The sequence below is a fragment of the Filicampus tigris genome, chromosome 17, assembly GCF_054856515.1.
Source record: "Filicampus tigris isolate MCC_2025a chromosome 17, RoL_Ftig_1.0, whole genome shotgun sequence".
NCBI lineage: Eukaryota > Metazoa > Chordata > Actinopteri > Syngnathiformes > Syngnathidae > Filicampus > Filicampus tigris.
This window is the reverse complement of record NC_141233.1, coordinates 5,265,712-5,285,576: the sequence shown is the minus strand read 5'-3', so window position 1 is coordinate 5,285,576 and position 19,865 is coordinate 5,265,712. Positions and strand designations below refer to the sequence as shown.

The window sequence follows — 19,865 nt, the reverse complement described above, 5'->3', positions numbered from 1 at the left end:
AATATGTTTAGATTGACATCCCCTTTTTACTAGGCATCACTCCTCACATTAAAAAAGCTTAATTTCAGGTAAGAAACCTGCAAATACCAGAGACTCAGATACCCTAACTGATTAAAAGTTATATACATGAAGGCCAAAATCCAAAATTTGTCCGCTTGTTGCTCTGTAAAGTCGGAAAGGGAGCAGCTTAACACTCATGGGCCATGAAACAATGAACTCTGGCAGGTCTAGACTCACTTACTTCTTATTCTTATCAGGCACAAAGGAACAGGAAATTACTTTCAACAGTTTGGTCGCTAATAATGTTGGAAAGTGGGAAAAGATGGATGATATTTTGCACAAAAGCACAAGCAACAAAAGTCTCCCATGCCCTAATTCCTTAATGACCTTGGCTCACCTCAGCATCGCCTCACTTTCCTGGCAGATATGACAACAGAAGAGGAGGAAAAACACCACGCTGCTCCACATACCGTAATTGCAACTTACGCAAAGGAATGAAAATACTAATTGTCAACATGTTAAGGCCTGAAGATGGCCCACAAACAATATCCAGTACTTAAAATATGTATTTATAAATTTGGATTTTCCTTGGCAACATCGTGACAGTGGTTGGTTAGGTTGTCTGCCTCACAGGCAGGAGATCCCAGTTCAAATCGTTGTTGGAACGTCTGTGTCCATCTATCCACATTTTAAAAACATGTTAGCTTAATTGAATTGGCTGGGTGTACTCTGGCTCTTGCCATAAGTCGGCTGGGATAGGCTCCATCTCACACACTATGAGGAAAATGTAGAAAATGGATGAATGATTAGATGATATTAATATTTATATATTTATTCAAAAATAGTGGGCTCTAAATTGCGTATTTGGATCCTGTTGGTAACAGGTGGAAAAGTGGTGGAAACCGCATAAAAACATTTTTAACTTTAGCCAGCTCTGATGAATTTTTTTAACTTGGAAAATTTGAGAGAGCATCACAAGCGCAACATTAGGTTTGAACTTAAGTGATGCAATTGGAAGTGAGAACGGCCAGCACAAGTCTCATTGTGCGCTGAAATGCAGCGTTGAAAGGAGTTTTGTCAGGTGATATGGCACGACTTGTGATCGTGTCCAAGTCAGTCCTTAAATCATTCAGAACGGATGTTATGATAAGTTTTGTTTTTGTTTCTGGGTTTCAGAAACGTTCCAAAATATATGAAAATGTGCGGGTAAAAAAACAATATATCCAAACCCCAAACAGGTGACTCCACTCCTTTCAGCATCTGAAATGTTCGCAGACCTCTCACTTGTTAAAACGTGAATTCACAGTGCAGCCCCTCTTGTAAGTGATCAGCTCAGGTTTCGCGGCTCGGCGCTGACAGATGTGTCATATTATGGAGTGTGACACGGTTGTAGCGGTCAGCTTTGCTTTGTGGGGGCAGATTGACCCCTCGCAGCTGTTGTATCATCAACACGCAGCTAATCGGATGAAAGGCCTTTCTTCCTTGCTCTTGAGAGGCAACGTGTCGGTCACAGTTGTCCGGGCTTGCAGCTTTCGCAGCAGCCGCGTCTCCATCCCCAGTGGCAGGACGCCTCTGCGCTACCGCCAGAGGTCTGGCGCACGAGCGGACGGGTATTTCCTCGGCAGAAAACACACGTCGACGGCCATGGTTTGAATGTGCCACACAAAAGCAGCCCATATAGATCTGTTACAAACAAATCCCAATGGGTTTGTTTTGAAGAAAATAGCCAAATAGAATTTGCAGCTGCTACCGCACCTTTCATGTACTGTACATACGACCACAACAAGCTATTCAAAGTTTACTGCTCCACCCAAAAGAACATAAAGTAGGTCTAGCATCTTGCAACTGGAGCCAAACTATGGATATATATATAAAGGCAAGGCATATAATCTTTATCATCCATGGAGTTTTTCGGCTTGTCTCATCGGAATCAAACTGAAGACCTGCGTGTTTGCGTACAATTGAGCCAAATCCTAATAACATGTTTTACAACCACAGCGAGCCCGAGCAGTTGTATTCAGCGGCGTATGCCCACACACATCAGCTATGATGTACAAGTCTTCTTGTGGCTTTGTGTCTCGTAACCACACAGTGGAAACTGGTCGCTCTTAATCGCTGCTGCTATATAATGCTAAATGTTGTCCTCTTTATTTAGGTCTGCATCTTCATAGGAGAGACGCTGCTCTTCTTGAACTGGGCCATAACGGCAGACATTTTAATGGTGAGTACTCAAAACCCATACTTATCCTTGGCGTCTCCGGGAATTCTGTTATTTTAACAGTTTAATTACAAATACTGTACCCATGTTGTATTTTGAGTTGTGAAAGCTGATGAGATGTCCACACGAACATGGTTTCCTTTTCAAATGTATTTTTCTACGCACTTGGCCTTTCATCCTTACGCAAACTTGACTTTCATCCCGCGTGAGTGAAAATTTTCCCCAATTGTTTATAATCGCTTTGCCGGGTGATGAGGAACAGTTGTTTGTTTTGGCTTTTCTCTTTTCGACGGTTGTTTTTGAGAGTTTTATCATTTCGATGACATTACAGTGTGCGCCGGAGGGAAAAAAATCCATTCAGCAATACTCTAGTTATTCAGGTTTTGAAGAAAAAAATTAATATATACCGGTACACACTACAGGAAATAATGGCAAAATAAACTGTTGCAGGTTCAAACTGTCACCATCATGAAAATATGTATGAAAGGGGAAGTCAACCCAAAATTGTTCTACACAACAATATATTCTATGCAGGCCCACTGGTCGAAACGTGACATTTTGATTGATATTGCTTTTGTGGAATATGAGTTAAAGCGGAAGTCAACGCAAACATTTTTTTCAAGAATATGTTCTATGCAAGCCCATTAGTTGAAACAGGACATTCTGATAAATAATGCGTTTGTGGAATAAGTGTTAATCCACTCGTTTTTAGCCATCTCTCATTTTGTCTTCTGTCGACTGAAAATGACATCACAACTGCTCAGATTCAGAAAACAGGTCAGCTGTGATTGGTCGTTGTGAGCAGTTGAAAGGATGCCCCCGTTTCCTCAATTCCCTGTTGTTGTTATGCCTTGTCTTAAAAAAAATATTCGGTATCTAATCGGCTTGAAAAAAATGTCAACAAATATATCTTGCTGTGTGGACATGAGTGCTCTCAAAAAATAATTTTATTTCAAAAAAGCATAAACGCAAACAAGATACACCAAATTTGGGCCTAAACTAACAATAAAATGACTTGGTGAAAACAGGACTGACAGAAACCGACTCAGCAAACACTACCAACAGACAGAACAAAACTAAATACAAGCAAATTGACGAGACAACGAGGAGCACCTGGGCAAGACATAAGTGACAGAGGGAACTGATTGGAAGACACAAGCGACTGGGTTGACGAGCGCAGATGGAAACAAAAAAAATAATAGTGAGCAGGACAAAATGTGAACCAAAAGAAAACAAGACATGTTAAAAAATCAAAAAACAAAAACACAGATCATGACCGTGTGCACAAACAGACGTTGACTGAGTGACCATCAACGTGTTGCGCAAGGCAAGTTTTTTGAGTGAGTCAAGATAGCAAGTGATAAATCTCACATATATGGGTGTGTCACCTAATCAGTTTATTCTTCCCTGACGTGTAAAATACAAATGTTATCTCTTCATCACCCCACGCAAATGTTCAGTTTGCTCATTGTCACTTCTCTTTGCAGTTTGTGGTTATTCCCACGCGGAGAGCAACAGCGGTGGCGTTCCAGAGCTTCACCTCTCACCTACTAGGTGATGCAGGAAGTCCATACCTAATAGGCCTGGTAAGACTCTCCCAAAGTGAAATTAAAAAAGTTGAGCTTCTGGAAAGTGCAAAATGAGGCACATGAGTTTTGCTCCTCCCAGTTCTGAGACATCATTGTTCCAATGGAGTGTTGGTGTTCCGAGGAAATTTCATAGGTCCAGTAGAGCAGAGTTCAGAGAGTGATTGTAACTGTCACACCCAGCAGCTCCCTCACACACACACACACACACACACACACACGCAAAACAGTATTTAGGTAGACAATAACGAAAATTGTGCTTTGTGCTCAGTGGTGCGTAATACAGGACTCACCTCATTTGGTCAACAAGCCTTCTTGTCATTCCAAATAGATGACCAAAACTAAAGTTGATATGTAACTCCACCAAGGTAAACAGGAAGAACTCAAATGTCGCCGTTCGCATGACAACAACACAAAAACATGAGTTACCCACTAATGCTGTAGTGACATCAATGATATCAAAGTCCACTTTGTTTATCACGGGAATAACTTCCTGACAGATGTACTTGGCATATTGTGTAATTGTATGGAATACTCACAGGGGGCTTGGTCAGGAAGTCTTTGATTCCTGAATCAGACTGATTCTTAGCCACAGCTGTCGAGCCATTCTGGAGCTCTCCTTTTTTCTTCTTCTTCTTCTTTTTTTTTAATGCCGAGCAAACGAGAACCAAGTCATCTCCACTGCTGAGAAGCGCTTCCAAAGACAAAAGTGGTTTGAATGCTAGAAATAGAATTAAAGCAAAATGATCACTTGATTGGTATTGAAGAAAAACCCCACTCACATCTTTTGTTCACAATGTTCCACATTTTGAACATCTGTAGGCCTACTTCAGAATCTGTATGAATTAATTTCGACTATTGATCCCTTTTCTGTACTGCTAATCCTATGCAAGGTCAGTGTTGTAACCCAATATTTCACTATATTTCTTCACTGTATTTTTAAAAATGTATTAGCCATAGTTTTCTTTACTAGAAATTATGGCATAGGGGGTGTGGTCCAAGTGGTCCAAGTTGATTTTTCTTTCAAAAGGATTAACTGCACAACAAAGGCTCAAAATAATGAAAGGTATCATTGTAAGTAGTTCAATTTGAAGTTGCCGCTCACCACTTGAGGTACCAAAACACGATTCCATCGAGGTTTAAGAGTGCACAGTAAAATTTGTGCTAACCTAACCGTATTTGGAATTGAAATGTATCAGCGGTCTTAACCAGAGCACCCAACATTTTCCATCTGGCCGCAGCAGTGAAAGTCCCCGGGTTTCACACCACTGACCAACAAGAGCCGCAATGCTCCAAGTGCGTCATTACTCAGTGCCTCAGTTCCGAAACTGAGGTTTAGCATACAAGTGCAATGGAGTCATCGTGACGCTCACTGAGCACAGGCAGATACAGTACGCAGCCACCCGTGCAGCCTGGGGCTGATTCTGTGATTGAGTAACACGGGAGAAAGCTGCGACTCAGCTTCTTTTTGGATTTCTTGGACCACGTAACAGCCTTTAATGGGCTGGACGCCTTCGTAAGATTCTGCCAATATATCGCTTAGCACTTCCAATGTGGCCTCTCATTTTCTCGCTAAGATGTCGTCGTGTGCATGTACGCAGTTGTCACATCAGAATCCCAAGAGACGCATTTAATATACTATTATATGACATGAGACATGGCCGCCGGCAGAGGGCGGGGCATCAGAAAGAATCTATCAGCAATCTCTTAAGAAAAAAAATATAATAATACGAGCAGCTGTTTATGTATTTTTAGCAAAGATGCATTGGCTAAGGGCAATCATTTATTGGAGCAGGAAACACACGTTAAGAAAATCTGCACTAACACACGGGCAGCTGCTGAAGATGAACACTCCACACACATGACCACACACGGTATGCGCACATCCTCCTGCCAGCGCTTCACCAGCTCCCTCCATAGAGGATCTCATTTTGCTGATGTGGACATAAAATCAATGTGCTTCAGCCAGGGTAACTTTTGACCTCAGAGACTGTCACTCTCAAACAAGACGCTCTTGTCCTTACTTTGCATGCCTCTGAATAATTAGCAGTCTATTTAAAGCAACAACCCTCTCCACATCACATTTGTCACTGTGTTGGAGATATGAATGGAGGCACACTGAGGCCTGTTCGCCTCTTGGTGTTATTCTTTGACCACTATGTATTCCGATGGCATTACACCATAAGGACAAACATAATCTATCACTCGGGGGTTCCCATTAAATTCTACTTTTTCATTTTACCACGACATTTTGGACAACTCTATACATCCAATTCTGTGGGAACAGTTTGGACAAGGCCGTTTTCTGTTTGAGTATGAATGAAGAAATTTCACCGAGCATTTTGGTTTGGTTTAGCAGAACCAAAGACCCAATACGTTTGCCCATAAGGCGTATGCACTGCCATACAGAAGTTTGATTTCATTCTATTCCCTTAAATAACCATGCAGGTCCTTTGTATGGCCATTTTGCACTTGTCAAAGCTGATCCTTTCTCCTCTGGCGTGTTGCCCGGTGCAGATCTCTGACAGCCTTCGTCAGAGCTACACGACGTCGGCGCTGTGGCGCTTCCTCAGTCTGGGCTACGCCCTTATGCTCTGTCCCTTCATCATCGTCCTGGGGGGCATGTTCTTCCTGGCCACGGCGCTCTTCTTTCTGGATGACCGAGAGAAGGCTCAGAATCAGTAAGTGGCTCTTGGCAATGCTGGGATACATAAATACTGTCATTCATTATGGGCTGAATCTGCTTTGAGTATTTTAACACATGTATTAGATCTCATCATCTCTTTTTGAGTGAAAATCAAAATCCCTGAGTGTTGGATCTGAAGGAGAGGGGGACTCCCCCTTATGCAGAATGGCAACACATTACATCGTACAAATGAAGTCATAAAAAGGATTTTTAGAGCCGCAAATTAATAGTGGAACAGGCTGCTTTCAAATGTTTGGTTTTACTTTTCCACTGCTTTTAAAAGGCACAGGAACATATCATACGGTTTGGAATATGGATGGATGAATGTATAATTCAGATTGCAACACAGACTTGGTTTCTTTATCTTATGAAATATGAAGTATAATGCTACTTTCCCAAGAAACTCGTGTTTCCCCAAATGTGAAAAAAATCAGAAAGAGGTGTCATTTATAAATAATATTCCTTGAATTTCATATAGCAACAAAAGGAATTATTAGTGTTTACTATACTGGCTTTGCTGAGCATAATAGAGAAATTGTTGAAACACATCCCATTAGCGGGAGCTCACAACCTCAACACAGTGGAGCACTTTTGACCCTTGAAGCCTACCATACTTGCTATGTGTCGGGGACAAGCTAGCTCACAAGGCCAACAGTGACCAACACTGACCTGACCACTAAGTCTAGTCAGCTAAAAAGACTCAAGTGCTGACTCTGCAGTTCTCTCCATCATTATTAATTGTTTATTTTTATCTTTTTTTCTCAACCCGTTACCACCGTGATATTCAGCGATCTTTTTCTAACACCCCATTGTGAACACAGAGCACACGGTAGTTGCCCATGACATTAAAAGGCTAAAACAAGGGGTTGAGGTACGACTTGTTTTTTTCTTTCTGCTTATTTTATCCGACTTTTTATCGCATTGGCATACTCCCCTGCTACTCATACTCAGAAATGATTTCCTTCCTGTAAAAGATGAGGGATATTTTTTAGACAGGGTGGCAGCCTGATGCCTGACGTCTTGTCACCAGTCAGTCAGCCTCTTTGCTACTTTTTCGCCATTTGCTAGTTGTTCCCACGCTGAAACACCTCATGAAGAGAAATAAGACATTTGCTATCGCTTAAGCTGAGGGGGAAAAAATCTATTAGCAATTGTAAGAGCTTGGAAAGTAACACCACTGGGAAATATTTGGGAAGGGTTTGTGGAAAGAGTTATGTACAGTACTTTGAAAAACTCCTGTCAGGCTACCATCCAAGCTGTTAATATGCCCTTTGTGTATTGTTAAATGTATAATTTTACAGAGGACTTAGAGTGGTGTAGGTCTATGGCTGCCATAAGGTAGCTGTGATGTGGTTTCTGTGGGCTCTGCTCCTGGAAAAAGGCAGCAAATGCAGAACAATGTAGTAAAAAGCACTAGTCTGCCGTCCTGTTCAGATTAAATAGATCAGTATTGTATTACAATACAACTTTATTTATACAGAGCATTTCATAGCAGCTACAGCTGTAACAAAGCACTTTACATTACAATAACAAAATAGCAATAATACAACAAGTGAAAGCAATAAATTAAAACACAAATTACTATATACTGTAGACACCGGAAAACAGCAGAAAAGTGTCGGTTTCATGTCGGATCAAAAGCCAAAGAATAGAAATGTGTCTTCAAACTAACATTTAATGGCAGGTCATTCCAAAGGGAAGGACCAGCAACAGAAATGGCCCGATCCCCTCTGAGGCGCCGCTTAGTCCTCGGCACGTCAAGTAGCTTTATCTCACAAACATTTCATTTTTGGGACTTTTTAAAAAAAAAAATTATTGAAAACACATGCAAAAAAAATCTGTAATTGACTTGTTGAACATGGTGGAAAACATAAGTGTGAATGGTTGTTTGTCTATACATGCCCTTCAATTGATTGGCAACCAGTTCAGGCTGTACCCCAACTCTCACCCAAAGTCAGAGAGGCCCCGGCTCACCCGTGACCCCAATAAGGACAAGCGCTATTTAGAACGAATGGACGTAAGCCTCACCCACACACGAGTTAATTGTACACCAGCTCCAAGTATTCATGCTCAGCAAACATACTGTTGCATTCCTCACATAGCCTAACTTGAAGTATCTCCCTTCACAAATTTGTACAAGACATGTCAATGAAGAAAAACTTGAACAGCAGCAGTTCTTATGTAACATTGTCTCCTCGGGGCCCAAGAACAGTGACAACGTGTACGACAAGGGTTGTTCCACGGCTGATATTTATAGATTACATTCACGCTAGCAAGCCTCTGATGTATAAATTCCAACTGACTTTACAGAGCACCGTTTCCCCTTCTTTGAGTACGTCGACGGATACTTAGCTATTTATAAAAGCAGCGGAGCCGAACTAGTATACTCACTGGAGCGCATCTATTCTCAGCTTCAAGAAGCACTTTTTTATTTCGAGGCTGCTACCTTTTTTTGGCTACACTGTTTCTATTAATAGCTCAGGCTCATTGCGTGCACCTACCCCCCCCCCCCCCCAACCCCCACTAAATACACGCCTTCGCCCGATCTACATTTACACTTACTGATGTATAAGCAGATCGGTCTCATCTGCCATGCCAGCGCTGACTTGTTGGGCACATCCATTTAGGGGTGCAGGGAGTAGTCTGCAGCAGTATTAGGACCAAACGCAGCAATGTTTCCTGATTTGATCTCAGATTTGATCGATAATTTGACGGTCATGTATCGTAACTAGAAGAGATGTGTCATTGTGATTGCCATGGGAACACCACTTCATCTAATTTAGTGGTCTGCTGTGGTGTTGTAAAATAAAAAGGGCGAGGCTCCAGCATCTTAAACGGTTTACTGACAGGGGGTCCCCAGTTTTCAATGCCGTTGTTCCTTACTGTGGCGATGCAACCCAAATTTTTATGTAAGGGAGTACACCATAGTCAATCACTGACCTATGCTAGCACACTTGTAGTCATAATTACAGTAAATGTTTGGATGAATAACACCTCTAGGCAAAATAGTACAATTCCAAGCGTCCTTCATAAATGTCGAATGTCAAAACCGTCAAAAAACCGACAACCACCATACCACAAAAAAACTGCAGTCATCTTTCTCGCTCAGTATGATGTGTGATTCACTCCTTGCTATGGGGACTTCGGTGACGGCCTTTAAAACTGGCAAGGTCACCCTATTTTGACAAATTTCCGCAAAGAAATTAGCAAGAACTACGGTGTCCCAAAAGGGTCTAAAACACAGCGTACTTTGCTGGTTGGTGAAAGCAAAACCAAGCCACTTTTGGACATGCATTTTGTCTTATCTGGCATCTAAATTCATAAATATCTTCTTTCTCTCATCAGGTTGAGCCAGCTCTCTCGGCCCTCCACTTCGGTCAAGGTGTGATCAGGTAATTTATTTTTTTTAAATGTCAACACCAGAGTCACTGATAGTATTTTGGGTCATTTGGTTCAATTCACATTTAGTGACAGAGTGAGCGTGAATGGTTGTCTGTTTCGATCTACCGATGAGTCCAGGGCATTGTCTTGAGCTGGGCGAGGCTCCAGCTCCTCGTAACCCGGAAAAGGATAAGCGGTATAGAAAATAGATGGATAGATGAACACATAGATGATGTGTCCGGCTTGAAGCAGCATACTTCCTTTGACGTGAGGTTATCCAGACTTATAATTCATGCGACTGATTGCTTACAGTAGCATTGTGCTGACAGAGTGTCTAACATTCTTGGCGTGGTTTTTTTGACCCACCGCCTAACATCTTATCAAGAGCCATTCAAGCAGCCTTCCCCAGTTCCTGGGATTTTTTTTTATCTGATGTACACACATGTTGCTCAAGCATTCTAATTATTAACCAAGGAGGGGGAAAAAAAAGACAATAAAGGGCAATGCAGCAGCCAAGTCTACACTGTTGAACAATGAGGAGCAAATGTCGCAAGCCCAGTACAGCATAACAAGAATAAACTCTCGACTCACTGATTTTAAGAATTTTAAAGGTTATCGTCTTCAACCAAACGTTCCAAAACGTTACCGCGTTCTAAACACTCTTTGGTAGTATTATCTATGATTATTTGTCCTCTTGACACTACGACACACCAAAGTGTATGCAAATAGTCATGGATGCGATTATCGACCAAGCAATTGTTAGTGTTCGTTTAGCTTATCCTACCGGTTTTACATGTTTGATTAGAAATTGGCCGGTAAAACTATAGGACCACTCACACATTCATGCTTAAAGAAACTGAAGATTGTTTAACTAGCGTGTGTGCTCGTGACATGCGCGCATCTCTACCAAGGAAGAGCATCATCAAATCATCTCTTTCTGACTTGTTTGACTGAAAAACATACTGACCCACTCCAGCTGTATTTTTTTTTTTAATCCGGTTGGTCACTTCTCTCCAATGCAAACAGACTGAAACAGCAAAAAAGCAAAAATGAATTAGTGGGAGAGTATTAGTGGTTGTGCAATCTCGCTTAACAAACCACCCAACAGATTCACGCTTGGCGAGGGGAATAGAATCATTCAAGCACAACCAATCGGGCAAACAACCTCCTTGATCTGGTGAGATTTGATGAAATAAAATGACTTGGTTTGGCATGAGTGTGTCAGGACCAGAAAACACATTTCATGCAAAGTTGAAAGAATTGGAGAAAAGTATTCCACATATCGAACAAGACAAGGACGATGACTGTTTTCTTCAGTGTGTGAATTCTCAGAGAAAATCAATGGGAAGACCCTTGGTACGATTCCAAGCTTGTCTGAGTTGCATACAAGCAAACACTGAAGAAAAGAACCTCCTTGGTGGAAGTACAGTATAGAGAGATCGGTTGAGTGAAAGTGAAAGACGGGAATTAGTAGGAGGAAGACACTTTTGCTGATGAGTGAGGATGAAGTCAAGCAGTAATCTCCTAAACTATTTAACATTGATTGACAATCCTCGTTTAATACTGACATACGCCGAGAGTCGATTAATATTCTCGGTGGGTGGACTCCACCCACAGGGCATCCTCGAGCTCTTGGCTGTCAAGCTGGTCGGCGTGAGATCTGACAGCAGAACTTTACGCTCGTTTCTTCGGGGACCACGCAGCCGGCGAAGGGACTCACATCTTGAAGCGAAACTCGCATTGGGTTACTGCTGTCCGAAGTGAAGTGTTTGTACAGCTGCAGGCTTTCACGCATTCATTTAGTAGAAACTGCCTGGAACGCAAGTCAGCAGTGGAGAGGAAGACACCGTGCGTCACACACTGTGCCAGTGATGAAATATTTGACCTCCTTTACCAGTCACTTCCACTCGAGCCCAAGTGTGAAGCCAGAAACCGCTTTAATCATGCATCCTGTCAGTCCCACACCACTCAATCAACTTGATTGGGCTTTATTCCCTCGCCAGCTCCCATTAGCTCGGGAAGAGTAAAGCTGTGAGGGGGCAGGCCAACCTGCCATACAATGATGGAATCATTAAATCTATTTATAGCCACGCTGGAATTTGAACTATTCAATGACATTTTAGACTGCAAGCGATCATTTAAAAGAAGAGGATGTATCCCAAATGTAATTGTTTTAAGTTTGTTGACATTTAACGTCTTCTACTCCTCACTCATTCACTCATGCACTCTTAAAGTGGAAGTCAACCCAAACATATTTTTTTTCAAGAATATGTTCCACGCAGGCCCACTAGTATAATCACGGCATTCTGATTAATATTGCTTTGTGGAATATGAATATCACAACTACTTGGGGCTCAGCTAACGACTAATCACAGCTCACCTGTTTTCTGAAGCTGAGCCATGATTGGTTGTTATCTGAACAAGTGGGATGTGATTTTCAGTCGACAGAAATGACAAAATGGCCGCCCCCTGAGATGGCGAAAGACAAGTAGATTATCTCATATTCCGCAAACGCAATATAAAGCAGAATGACTTGTTTCAACTAGTGGGCCTGCATAGAACATATTCTTGAAAAATATATGTTTGGGTCGACATCCTCTTTGAATTAAAACTGCTGGGTTAAAACGAGCCCAAATTGGGTGAAATGGCTAACCCAGCGCTGGGTCCAAAAGGGACCAAGGCAATGCTGGGTTATCTATACCAAGTGCATTGGGTTGAAGATTTGGGTCAAGATTTGGAATGAATGAATGAATGAATGAATGAATAATCGTCAAAAAAACAACAAAAAAAGAAGCACAGCACCAAGGCTATTCATCAAACGTAAAACAAAACCGAAATCCCGTTCAAGTCACAAGGTTTTCCAGCTAGTTCACATTCAAATTTGAGTTAACATGTTCAAAAGTGAGTGGGAAGAAACATAATTTATTTATCTCACACCCTATTCCAACAATAGTTTCCTTACTAAAATTTCCTTTTGCATCAATGTACAGTTTACAGTGTACAAGAGACTATGTTGTGTATGGAAACGTTTTTGAATATTATTAGGCAAGAAATTCTGTCATACTCTGAACATTATTCGAGCTGTTTGGTAATCAACAAGATCATTGAATTCAATTACCTTTGCTCCAACAAGGGATAAAACTACCCATATTGATGAGTTAAAGATACCAAGAAGTCAATATAGCTGTGGTTAAAAATACAAATAAATAATCCAGCCCAACCCCTGGTTAATTAATAAACTGATTGAATGTCCCAATTGTACGGTCAGTATGGTATGTGCAAGAATGGAGCTGTGCCAAGCTCCCGGGCACTAATCCCATTGTAGCAGCAGTTGTACTTTGCGTACGGGGGCACTCAGGCCACCAATGACAGACCAGAATAGACAGCGGGCCACGTCGCCTTCTTTCTCATCCATTCTGATCACGTCACAGCAATGGCACCTTGAAAAAGCTAATGTTATCTCCCCTTCCTCTCGTCGTGTATTTAGTTATGTTTGTGTATTCCGCAGATGGAAGAGAATGTGAATGAGCGAAGGCCAACTTTTTTTTTTTTAGATTTAGTGATCTTAAAATACGAAAATAAAGTCCGTCTGGCGGAAATGGTACATAAAATGGATGAAGCGGAATATGCTGCTAATTTTGAATGAGCAATTTACTAATTAGCATGTACTTGATTATTGTAATTTATAGCAATTTAGAATGTAAAGTAGTTTGTGTGTGTGTGCACCGTGTGGGATTGTTGTTGCTTGTTGGGGGGTGGGGGGTCATGAAGACATGTGTTGGTATGGATGCAGGGAAAATATTTAGGTCACAGGCTGGTGCTAGCTGTATCATGTAGGTCCTAACAGATGGCCCAAGAGCTTTGGACCTCAACATTAATTACATATCCGTGGTGAGGACACGCACTAACCGCGCAATGCGCCTCCTCTCATCCTTTCAGGTGACAAGCCAGCGATGGAGCAGCAGCCGGGATGACAAAGCGAAGATCAATTTCAAGGGCAGTTGATTTCCAAGCCGCGCCCGTGCCCCCGTTGCCGCTCGTCGTCTTAACGCGCCCATGGAATGGTCTCTTACTTGAGCAAAAGGGAGCGTCTTGCCCCTCCTTGGAGACGCCTCAGAAATCACAAGCTGGTGAGAAGGTGCACAAGCCAAAGCCTGCCAACCTGACAGCCGATGTCCTCCTCACCTCTGTCTGTGAGGATCCGCTCAACTTTCACTCGGAGTGGGAGGCGGGCGACCTCCGTGACATCTCCTGATGCCATACTACTGAATGCTGACCATGAACCTGCCCTGTCTGTCTTTGCCTGTCTGTCTGTCTGTCTGCTTGTCCGTCAGTTGGCTGTCAATCTGCACCAAGTGCCATAGTGTCATTACATTCCTTCAGACTTTGCACTGACCGCCCTCATGACATCACCACTGACTATGTTTACATGCACAATTCAGTCCGTCAAATGGAAAGATAACACAAACTTTAGCCCCTCCCCTCACGTTTATTCATGGTCCATCTCAAGCCTGTAAACAGACCAAAGCTGCAAACTTCAAAAAATGCCGCAGTGAAACCTGCAAGTGCGCGTCCGTTCACATAATGTTGGGACAAATGCAGAGACGCGTTTACCTGCCACGATGGCATTACGAGCGAGGCCGTGCCGTGTGTGTAAACATAGTCTTCATCGCAGAGCCAAAAAACATTACTGTGCGTGGGTCGGTGAATCAGCCTTAAAGTGCTTCTGTCCACAGAGCAAAGCAGCTGTTTCCGACGAGCCTCAGATGCGTATCCTTTTTAGCTTGGAGCACTTAAATCGGTGTGTGCCAGCGAACGTGAACGGGATGGGAAAAAGTTCTCCTCATTAATTTTCACAATCTTTATTTTGATGTTTTTCTATGTGAGGTCTGTTTTAAACATTGGAGGTTACTGCCTGCGATTGTTTCAGAGGAATCAACGTGATACAATCTGGGTGGTTTAGAAAAAAAAAAAAACACTGGATTATATATTTTATAATTTATAGTATGTATATATGGTTTTCCCCCCAACAAAGAAATAACTATTATTGTGACTTGGGGATGTATAAAGGGTTGTTTTAATGTACATGGGAAGCAATACGTCTTTTTTTGGAAGCTTTTTATCCACACTGCCTTATCAGTGAGCTGGCTTTCTCACTCTCTGATGTTTGGTTTAGAATTTCTGGACAAAATACCCTCACAGAGGCTCTTTTTAAAGACAGAGTTCAGCCCAGCCCACACTGGATAGAATAACATCTACCCGCTGTCTATATTTTAGTTATCTCATGCCTTGACCAGAAAAGAACCTTTGACAGGAGCTGCAGTTGCAGCCATTAGTTTATTGCTGAAGGAAATCTAATTCCCAGAAAGGAAAAGGAAATGTTCCGACAGATAAGCGAGGATCACTAGCCCTCAAGCCCACCACCCCTTTGTCCATGAGCGGATTAAAGCGAGAAAATTATGGTAAAACATGCAATTACACCACGCTGAATGCACGGAGCTTAAAAAAACATTCGAGCAAAATCACTTTTCGTTTATAGTTCAACCATAACAAAAGGAATGAAAGGTGAGTCAGTTAGTTAGGCATCTCAAAGGATCATTTTGACAGTAACTGCTGGATGCAATTTTATTGAACCTTAAAGCCACTAATATGAGTCCCAAGTTTTGAAATAGTTGCACGCAAGTTAGAGGGGGAAAACACTTTTCAGGCTTGCAAGGAAATAGACATGAGGACGAGTTGACCTCGGTGGAGGGATGAAAGCGACGTCGTTGCGGGAGTCCTTGTAGCACTGATGCGAGAGCGTGACTAACGGGTCGTGTGTGGTGTGTGGGCTGCGTCCTTGGTGGCGGATGATTAGCTTTAGCTTCTCTCTGTGGAGCTCACTGAACGTGATTGTGTCCAACCCGATGCATCGATACACATGCATCCTCTTAATAAACTAAGCTTCGTACCTTCCTGAAATGTCTTTTTATCATTACCAAATCTTTTAACGAACTATATTAGATTTTATATATATATATCTCTATAGATATATACATATATGAAATGCAGCAATCGTAATATATTGTAAAGTGATGGCTTGGATGCAATGTATTTATTTGTTTACCGTAATGATGAATAATCTGTAAAGGGAATTGTTAGGTTTGTGTAAATCACGCTTCACGTTTCATGTCATTGGGTTTTGAGACGCCTGCTCGTTCTTGCTTTTGTATCTCAATGAAAACACAATAACATTTGGTTTCGCTAAAGCTAAACGTGTGAGCTTATCTCACACGTTTTACACACAGAAAGAACAGCAAATTGATGCTTCATTTTGTACGTTTATTTCCAAGCAACAACCGGTTGAGCCATTTTGCACATTAATGTTCAGGGATTTATTTCAACAATAGCGTAGCATCCATGTCCCCGCCTCTACCCCAGAGGTCATTCCATGCTCACATCAAGGCATCCGTCAACAAGTGGGTCATGAATTGATTTGCCAAATTTAGTTTCTTTAGCACCAATCCTTAAGTACCTGTTGTATCTAATAAAGTCTATGTTAATCATCACTGAGGTGATGTGTTGAGAATTCACTATTTCTTGTCATACAAGAATGATGTAAATAAAGAAACCTGTTCTATTTCTGATGTTCAAGCAGAAAACAAGAGGTTATTTTTATTTTTAGGCAGGCTGACCCGAGAGAAGTGTGAATTGATATTATTCTAGAACTGAACTGTGATGCTCCCGTCATGGGTTGATACAAAATGTACACATCTGTAATTCAAATAAACCTACAGTATTTAATCACCTTACATTTTGTCTCTGTATGTGTTTATGCTGCATGTGGACAAATGACACATTTTACAGTCATGAAATGAACAGCACATCGAAATGGAAACAGTTTCAGTGGAACTCTAAACTGCCTCAAGTCAGATGACCAATGGACCCACAGCCTCCCTTCTTTCAAGTAAAAAAAAATAGAAATTTGGAATGTCATTGGCCTCGACACACCCATAGACCCACTGGACACTGGTGTTGTCATGTAATAAGGTTATTGCTGTTGTTTCTAGTCGTAAAACAATGATTGCATATACATTTATAACACAGTGCGTTTCGGTTTTTAACTCACGCATACAAACACATCTCAAAGTCCTACAAGGTAGAAAAATAGGGGTAAGAAATATTGTATGAAACAGTTTCCGTATGCATTGTAAATTACTTTTAAGCAGCATGAATTAATAGATTATTTGAATGTTAGTAAGTTTGGAAGGAAGGAAGGAAGGAAGGAAGGAAGGAAGGAAGGAAGGAAGGAAGGAAGGAAGGAAGGAAGGAAGGAAGGAAGAAGAAAGAAAGAAAGAAAGAAAGAAAGAAAGAAAGAAAGAAAGAAAGAAAGAAAGAAAGAAAGAAAGAAAGAAAGAAAGAAAGAAAGAAAGAAAGAAAGAAAGAAAGAAAGAAAGAAAGAAAGAAAGAAAGAGATTATTTGAATAGGAAGGTCTTACTGAAAGTTGTTTCGATATGATCGGTCCCTAAACCAACAAACACCTCTCGGTATGGTGCAATACATGACAAATGTAACTTTTGCAATTCAATTTAAGTTACGCTATGCAATATGATGCCATTCTATCAAATAATGACTTCCCTCCATTAATTATGTTAACACAAGTAACACAATCATACTTACATTTTGACTTGTTCAATTCCATTGAAGTGAATTCAAAAATGTCTATTATTTTTACTGTAGAAATAAACATTCTGTGCATTTTTTCTCTTTCGTCCACATCTTTGTCCACTCACAAAGCCTTGATTTGAATTACGGCACTACAGTGCTTGACTGAATTCAGGAATGAACCAGTGTATTGTTCAGGTGCACTGAGGCAGGTCTCAGTGAGGCCTGGTTTGTAAAATAATCTTGAGAGTCTCCTGAGTGGTGTTCACAGATGCACTGACACATCGCAGGCTTGCCAATCAGGCTCTTGGGCGCAGCGTCAAAAAGAAGAAAGACAATATTGACCTTTGCGTGAGCAAGTGCAACTCAAGGCGCTCTTTGTGTTGATGTTCATTACAGAGGGCAGAGTAAATTAACATGAATGCAAATCGCACTAATGGATGTGTCTATGACAGGGCTGTGCAAACTCAAGAGTAAGTATATGCTGCATTAGTGACAAAAGAAGACAGGGCTGATGGTTTCGGAGTCTTTCATTAGACAGCGCTGCATTTGAAATGTGTCAGCTTGAAAAAGGGGGAAGATTACATAGCAGCCACAGGAAGCTCAAAGTGGAGAATCGGCGTTTTCTTGGTGGATGACCCGCACAAACCCACACCCTTTCCCACAGGCAGGCAAATATGTACCCCAAAGTCAGGCGCTCGGATCTCAAACGCGGGCAGGAAACGCCGGGGCGTGGACAGGAAAAGCGGAGCCATTCTCGGGAGCGGTGGAATTTCCATTTACACATCACCACTCGAACTCACAGAGGACAATTTTTAGTGCAACGCGCGGGGCAAAGTGAGGCGGGAAATGTGAAGCTTCGGCTTGTTTAGGGTTCAAAGGCAGCATTGTTTGGCCCAACCCTTGTAAAAACCGTCATTACCATGAACTCTCAAGAGCTTTTTGTTGGACAGCTAAGGAGCACGCGAAGACCCACGTCAGCTCTCAGCGTGAGCTTTTTAGCATTTATTTGAGGTACTTTCCCGATAGGAACTGTTAAATTCATAAGCATCATAATATTATCTGGGCTTGAAAGAGTCCTTAATCCTCAGAAATATTAGATGCAAATCCTTTCAAACTGTCTGTTTCATGGGGGTTAGTGGATGAATGAACGGGCAAATATTTTGTCAGTCCTGGTGCTTTGAGTTTAAAAAAAAAAAAAAAAAAGGAAACTGACATGATAATTCAGAATCCTCTCCTCTCACAATCACACTTGGACTGTGAATGTCTCACCATGCTTGCTCTCCACTCCTCGGGCCTAAAACCCAATAACCTCAGGCAGTGTGAATACTTATGACATGATTCTTCAGTACTCATCAAGTTCAAGTTTTAGTGGTCATTTTACGATAATATGCCGTTTTATGTGTGTCTCTCTAGGACATCAAAATGTGAAATGAGCCCCCCCAAAAAACACTACGCAAGATGAGCTGACTTTGGGCAAGAGGTACACCCAAGACTGGTCGCCATTCACATGCAGGGCACATAAATGAAAAAAATAAATAAATTCACAAAAACATTCACAATTACGGAACTCCAAACATTAGAAATGTGACACAGACGCACACATAATATTTGATAACACATTCATGTTTTTGAACACCAGAACCTCACTTTCTCACCATCATTAACCCAATTTAGTGACATAAACAACTTACCGGTCCTAATTTTTCTTTAAAGGGTAAGTCAACCCCACAATTTTCTTTACAAGAATATGTTCTATGCGCCCCCAGTAGTCTAAACTCGGCATTATGATTAATATTGCATTTGTGGAATATGAGTTAAGCATCCGGAGTCAAAATCAGCTTGTTTTTAGCCATCTCAGGGGGTGGCCATTTTGTCACTTCTGTCGACTGAAAATGACATCACAGTTACAAAGGGCTCAGGTCATGACCAATTATGGCTTACCTGTTTTCTGAAGCTGAGCCTTAATTGGATTTTACGAGCGCTAAGGTTCTGTGATAAAATCTTCAGTCGACAGCAGGTGACAAAATGGCCGCCCCCTGAAATGGACAAAAAGGGGTGGATTTTTACGACTTAACTCATATTCCACAATGCAATATTAATCAAAATGCTAGTTTTTAGACTAATGGGATTGCATAGAACATATTGTAAAAATCATTTTTGGGTTGACATCCCTTTAAATATTAAAAAATAAATAAAGCAAATCGAATACTGTAATTTAATCAAAATCACTAAATCCAAAGTCCAAAAAAACACAACACACAAAGCAGTAAACTAAAACTGGGAATAGACTCCTAGATAGGAACATGACAAGGGACACCAACAGAAGCAATGATCCAACCAAGACTG

The 19,865-nt window shown here is 41.5% G+C and overlaps 1 protein-coding gene across 1 annotated transcript in view; it reads left to right on the top strand.

Annotated features, from left to right (window-relative positions):
• spns2 (SPNS lysolipid transporter 2, sphingosine-1-phosphate) overlaps positions 1-16,662 on the top strand; it is a 60,984-nt gene extending 44,322 nt beyond the window's left edge. Inside the window, exons 9-13 of the mRNA XM_086012895.1 lie at positions 2,156-2,221; positions 3,706-3,804; positions 6,322-6,485; positions 9,836-9,882; positions 13,811-16,662. Of these exons, the coding sequence (XP_085869021.1) occupies positions 2,156-2,221; positions 3,706-3,804; positions 6,322-6,485; positions 9,836-9,878 (372 nt within the window). The 3' untranslated portion in view covers positions 9,879-9,882; positions 13,811-16,662. The remainder of the gene's footprint in view (positions 1-2,155; positions 2,222-3,705; positions 3,805-6,321; positions 6,486-9,835; positions 9,883-13,810) is intronic.
• The last annotated feature ends 3,203 nt before the right edge of the window (positions 16,663-19,865 follow it).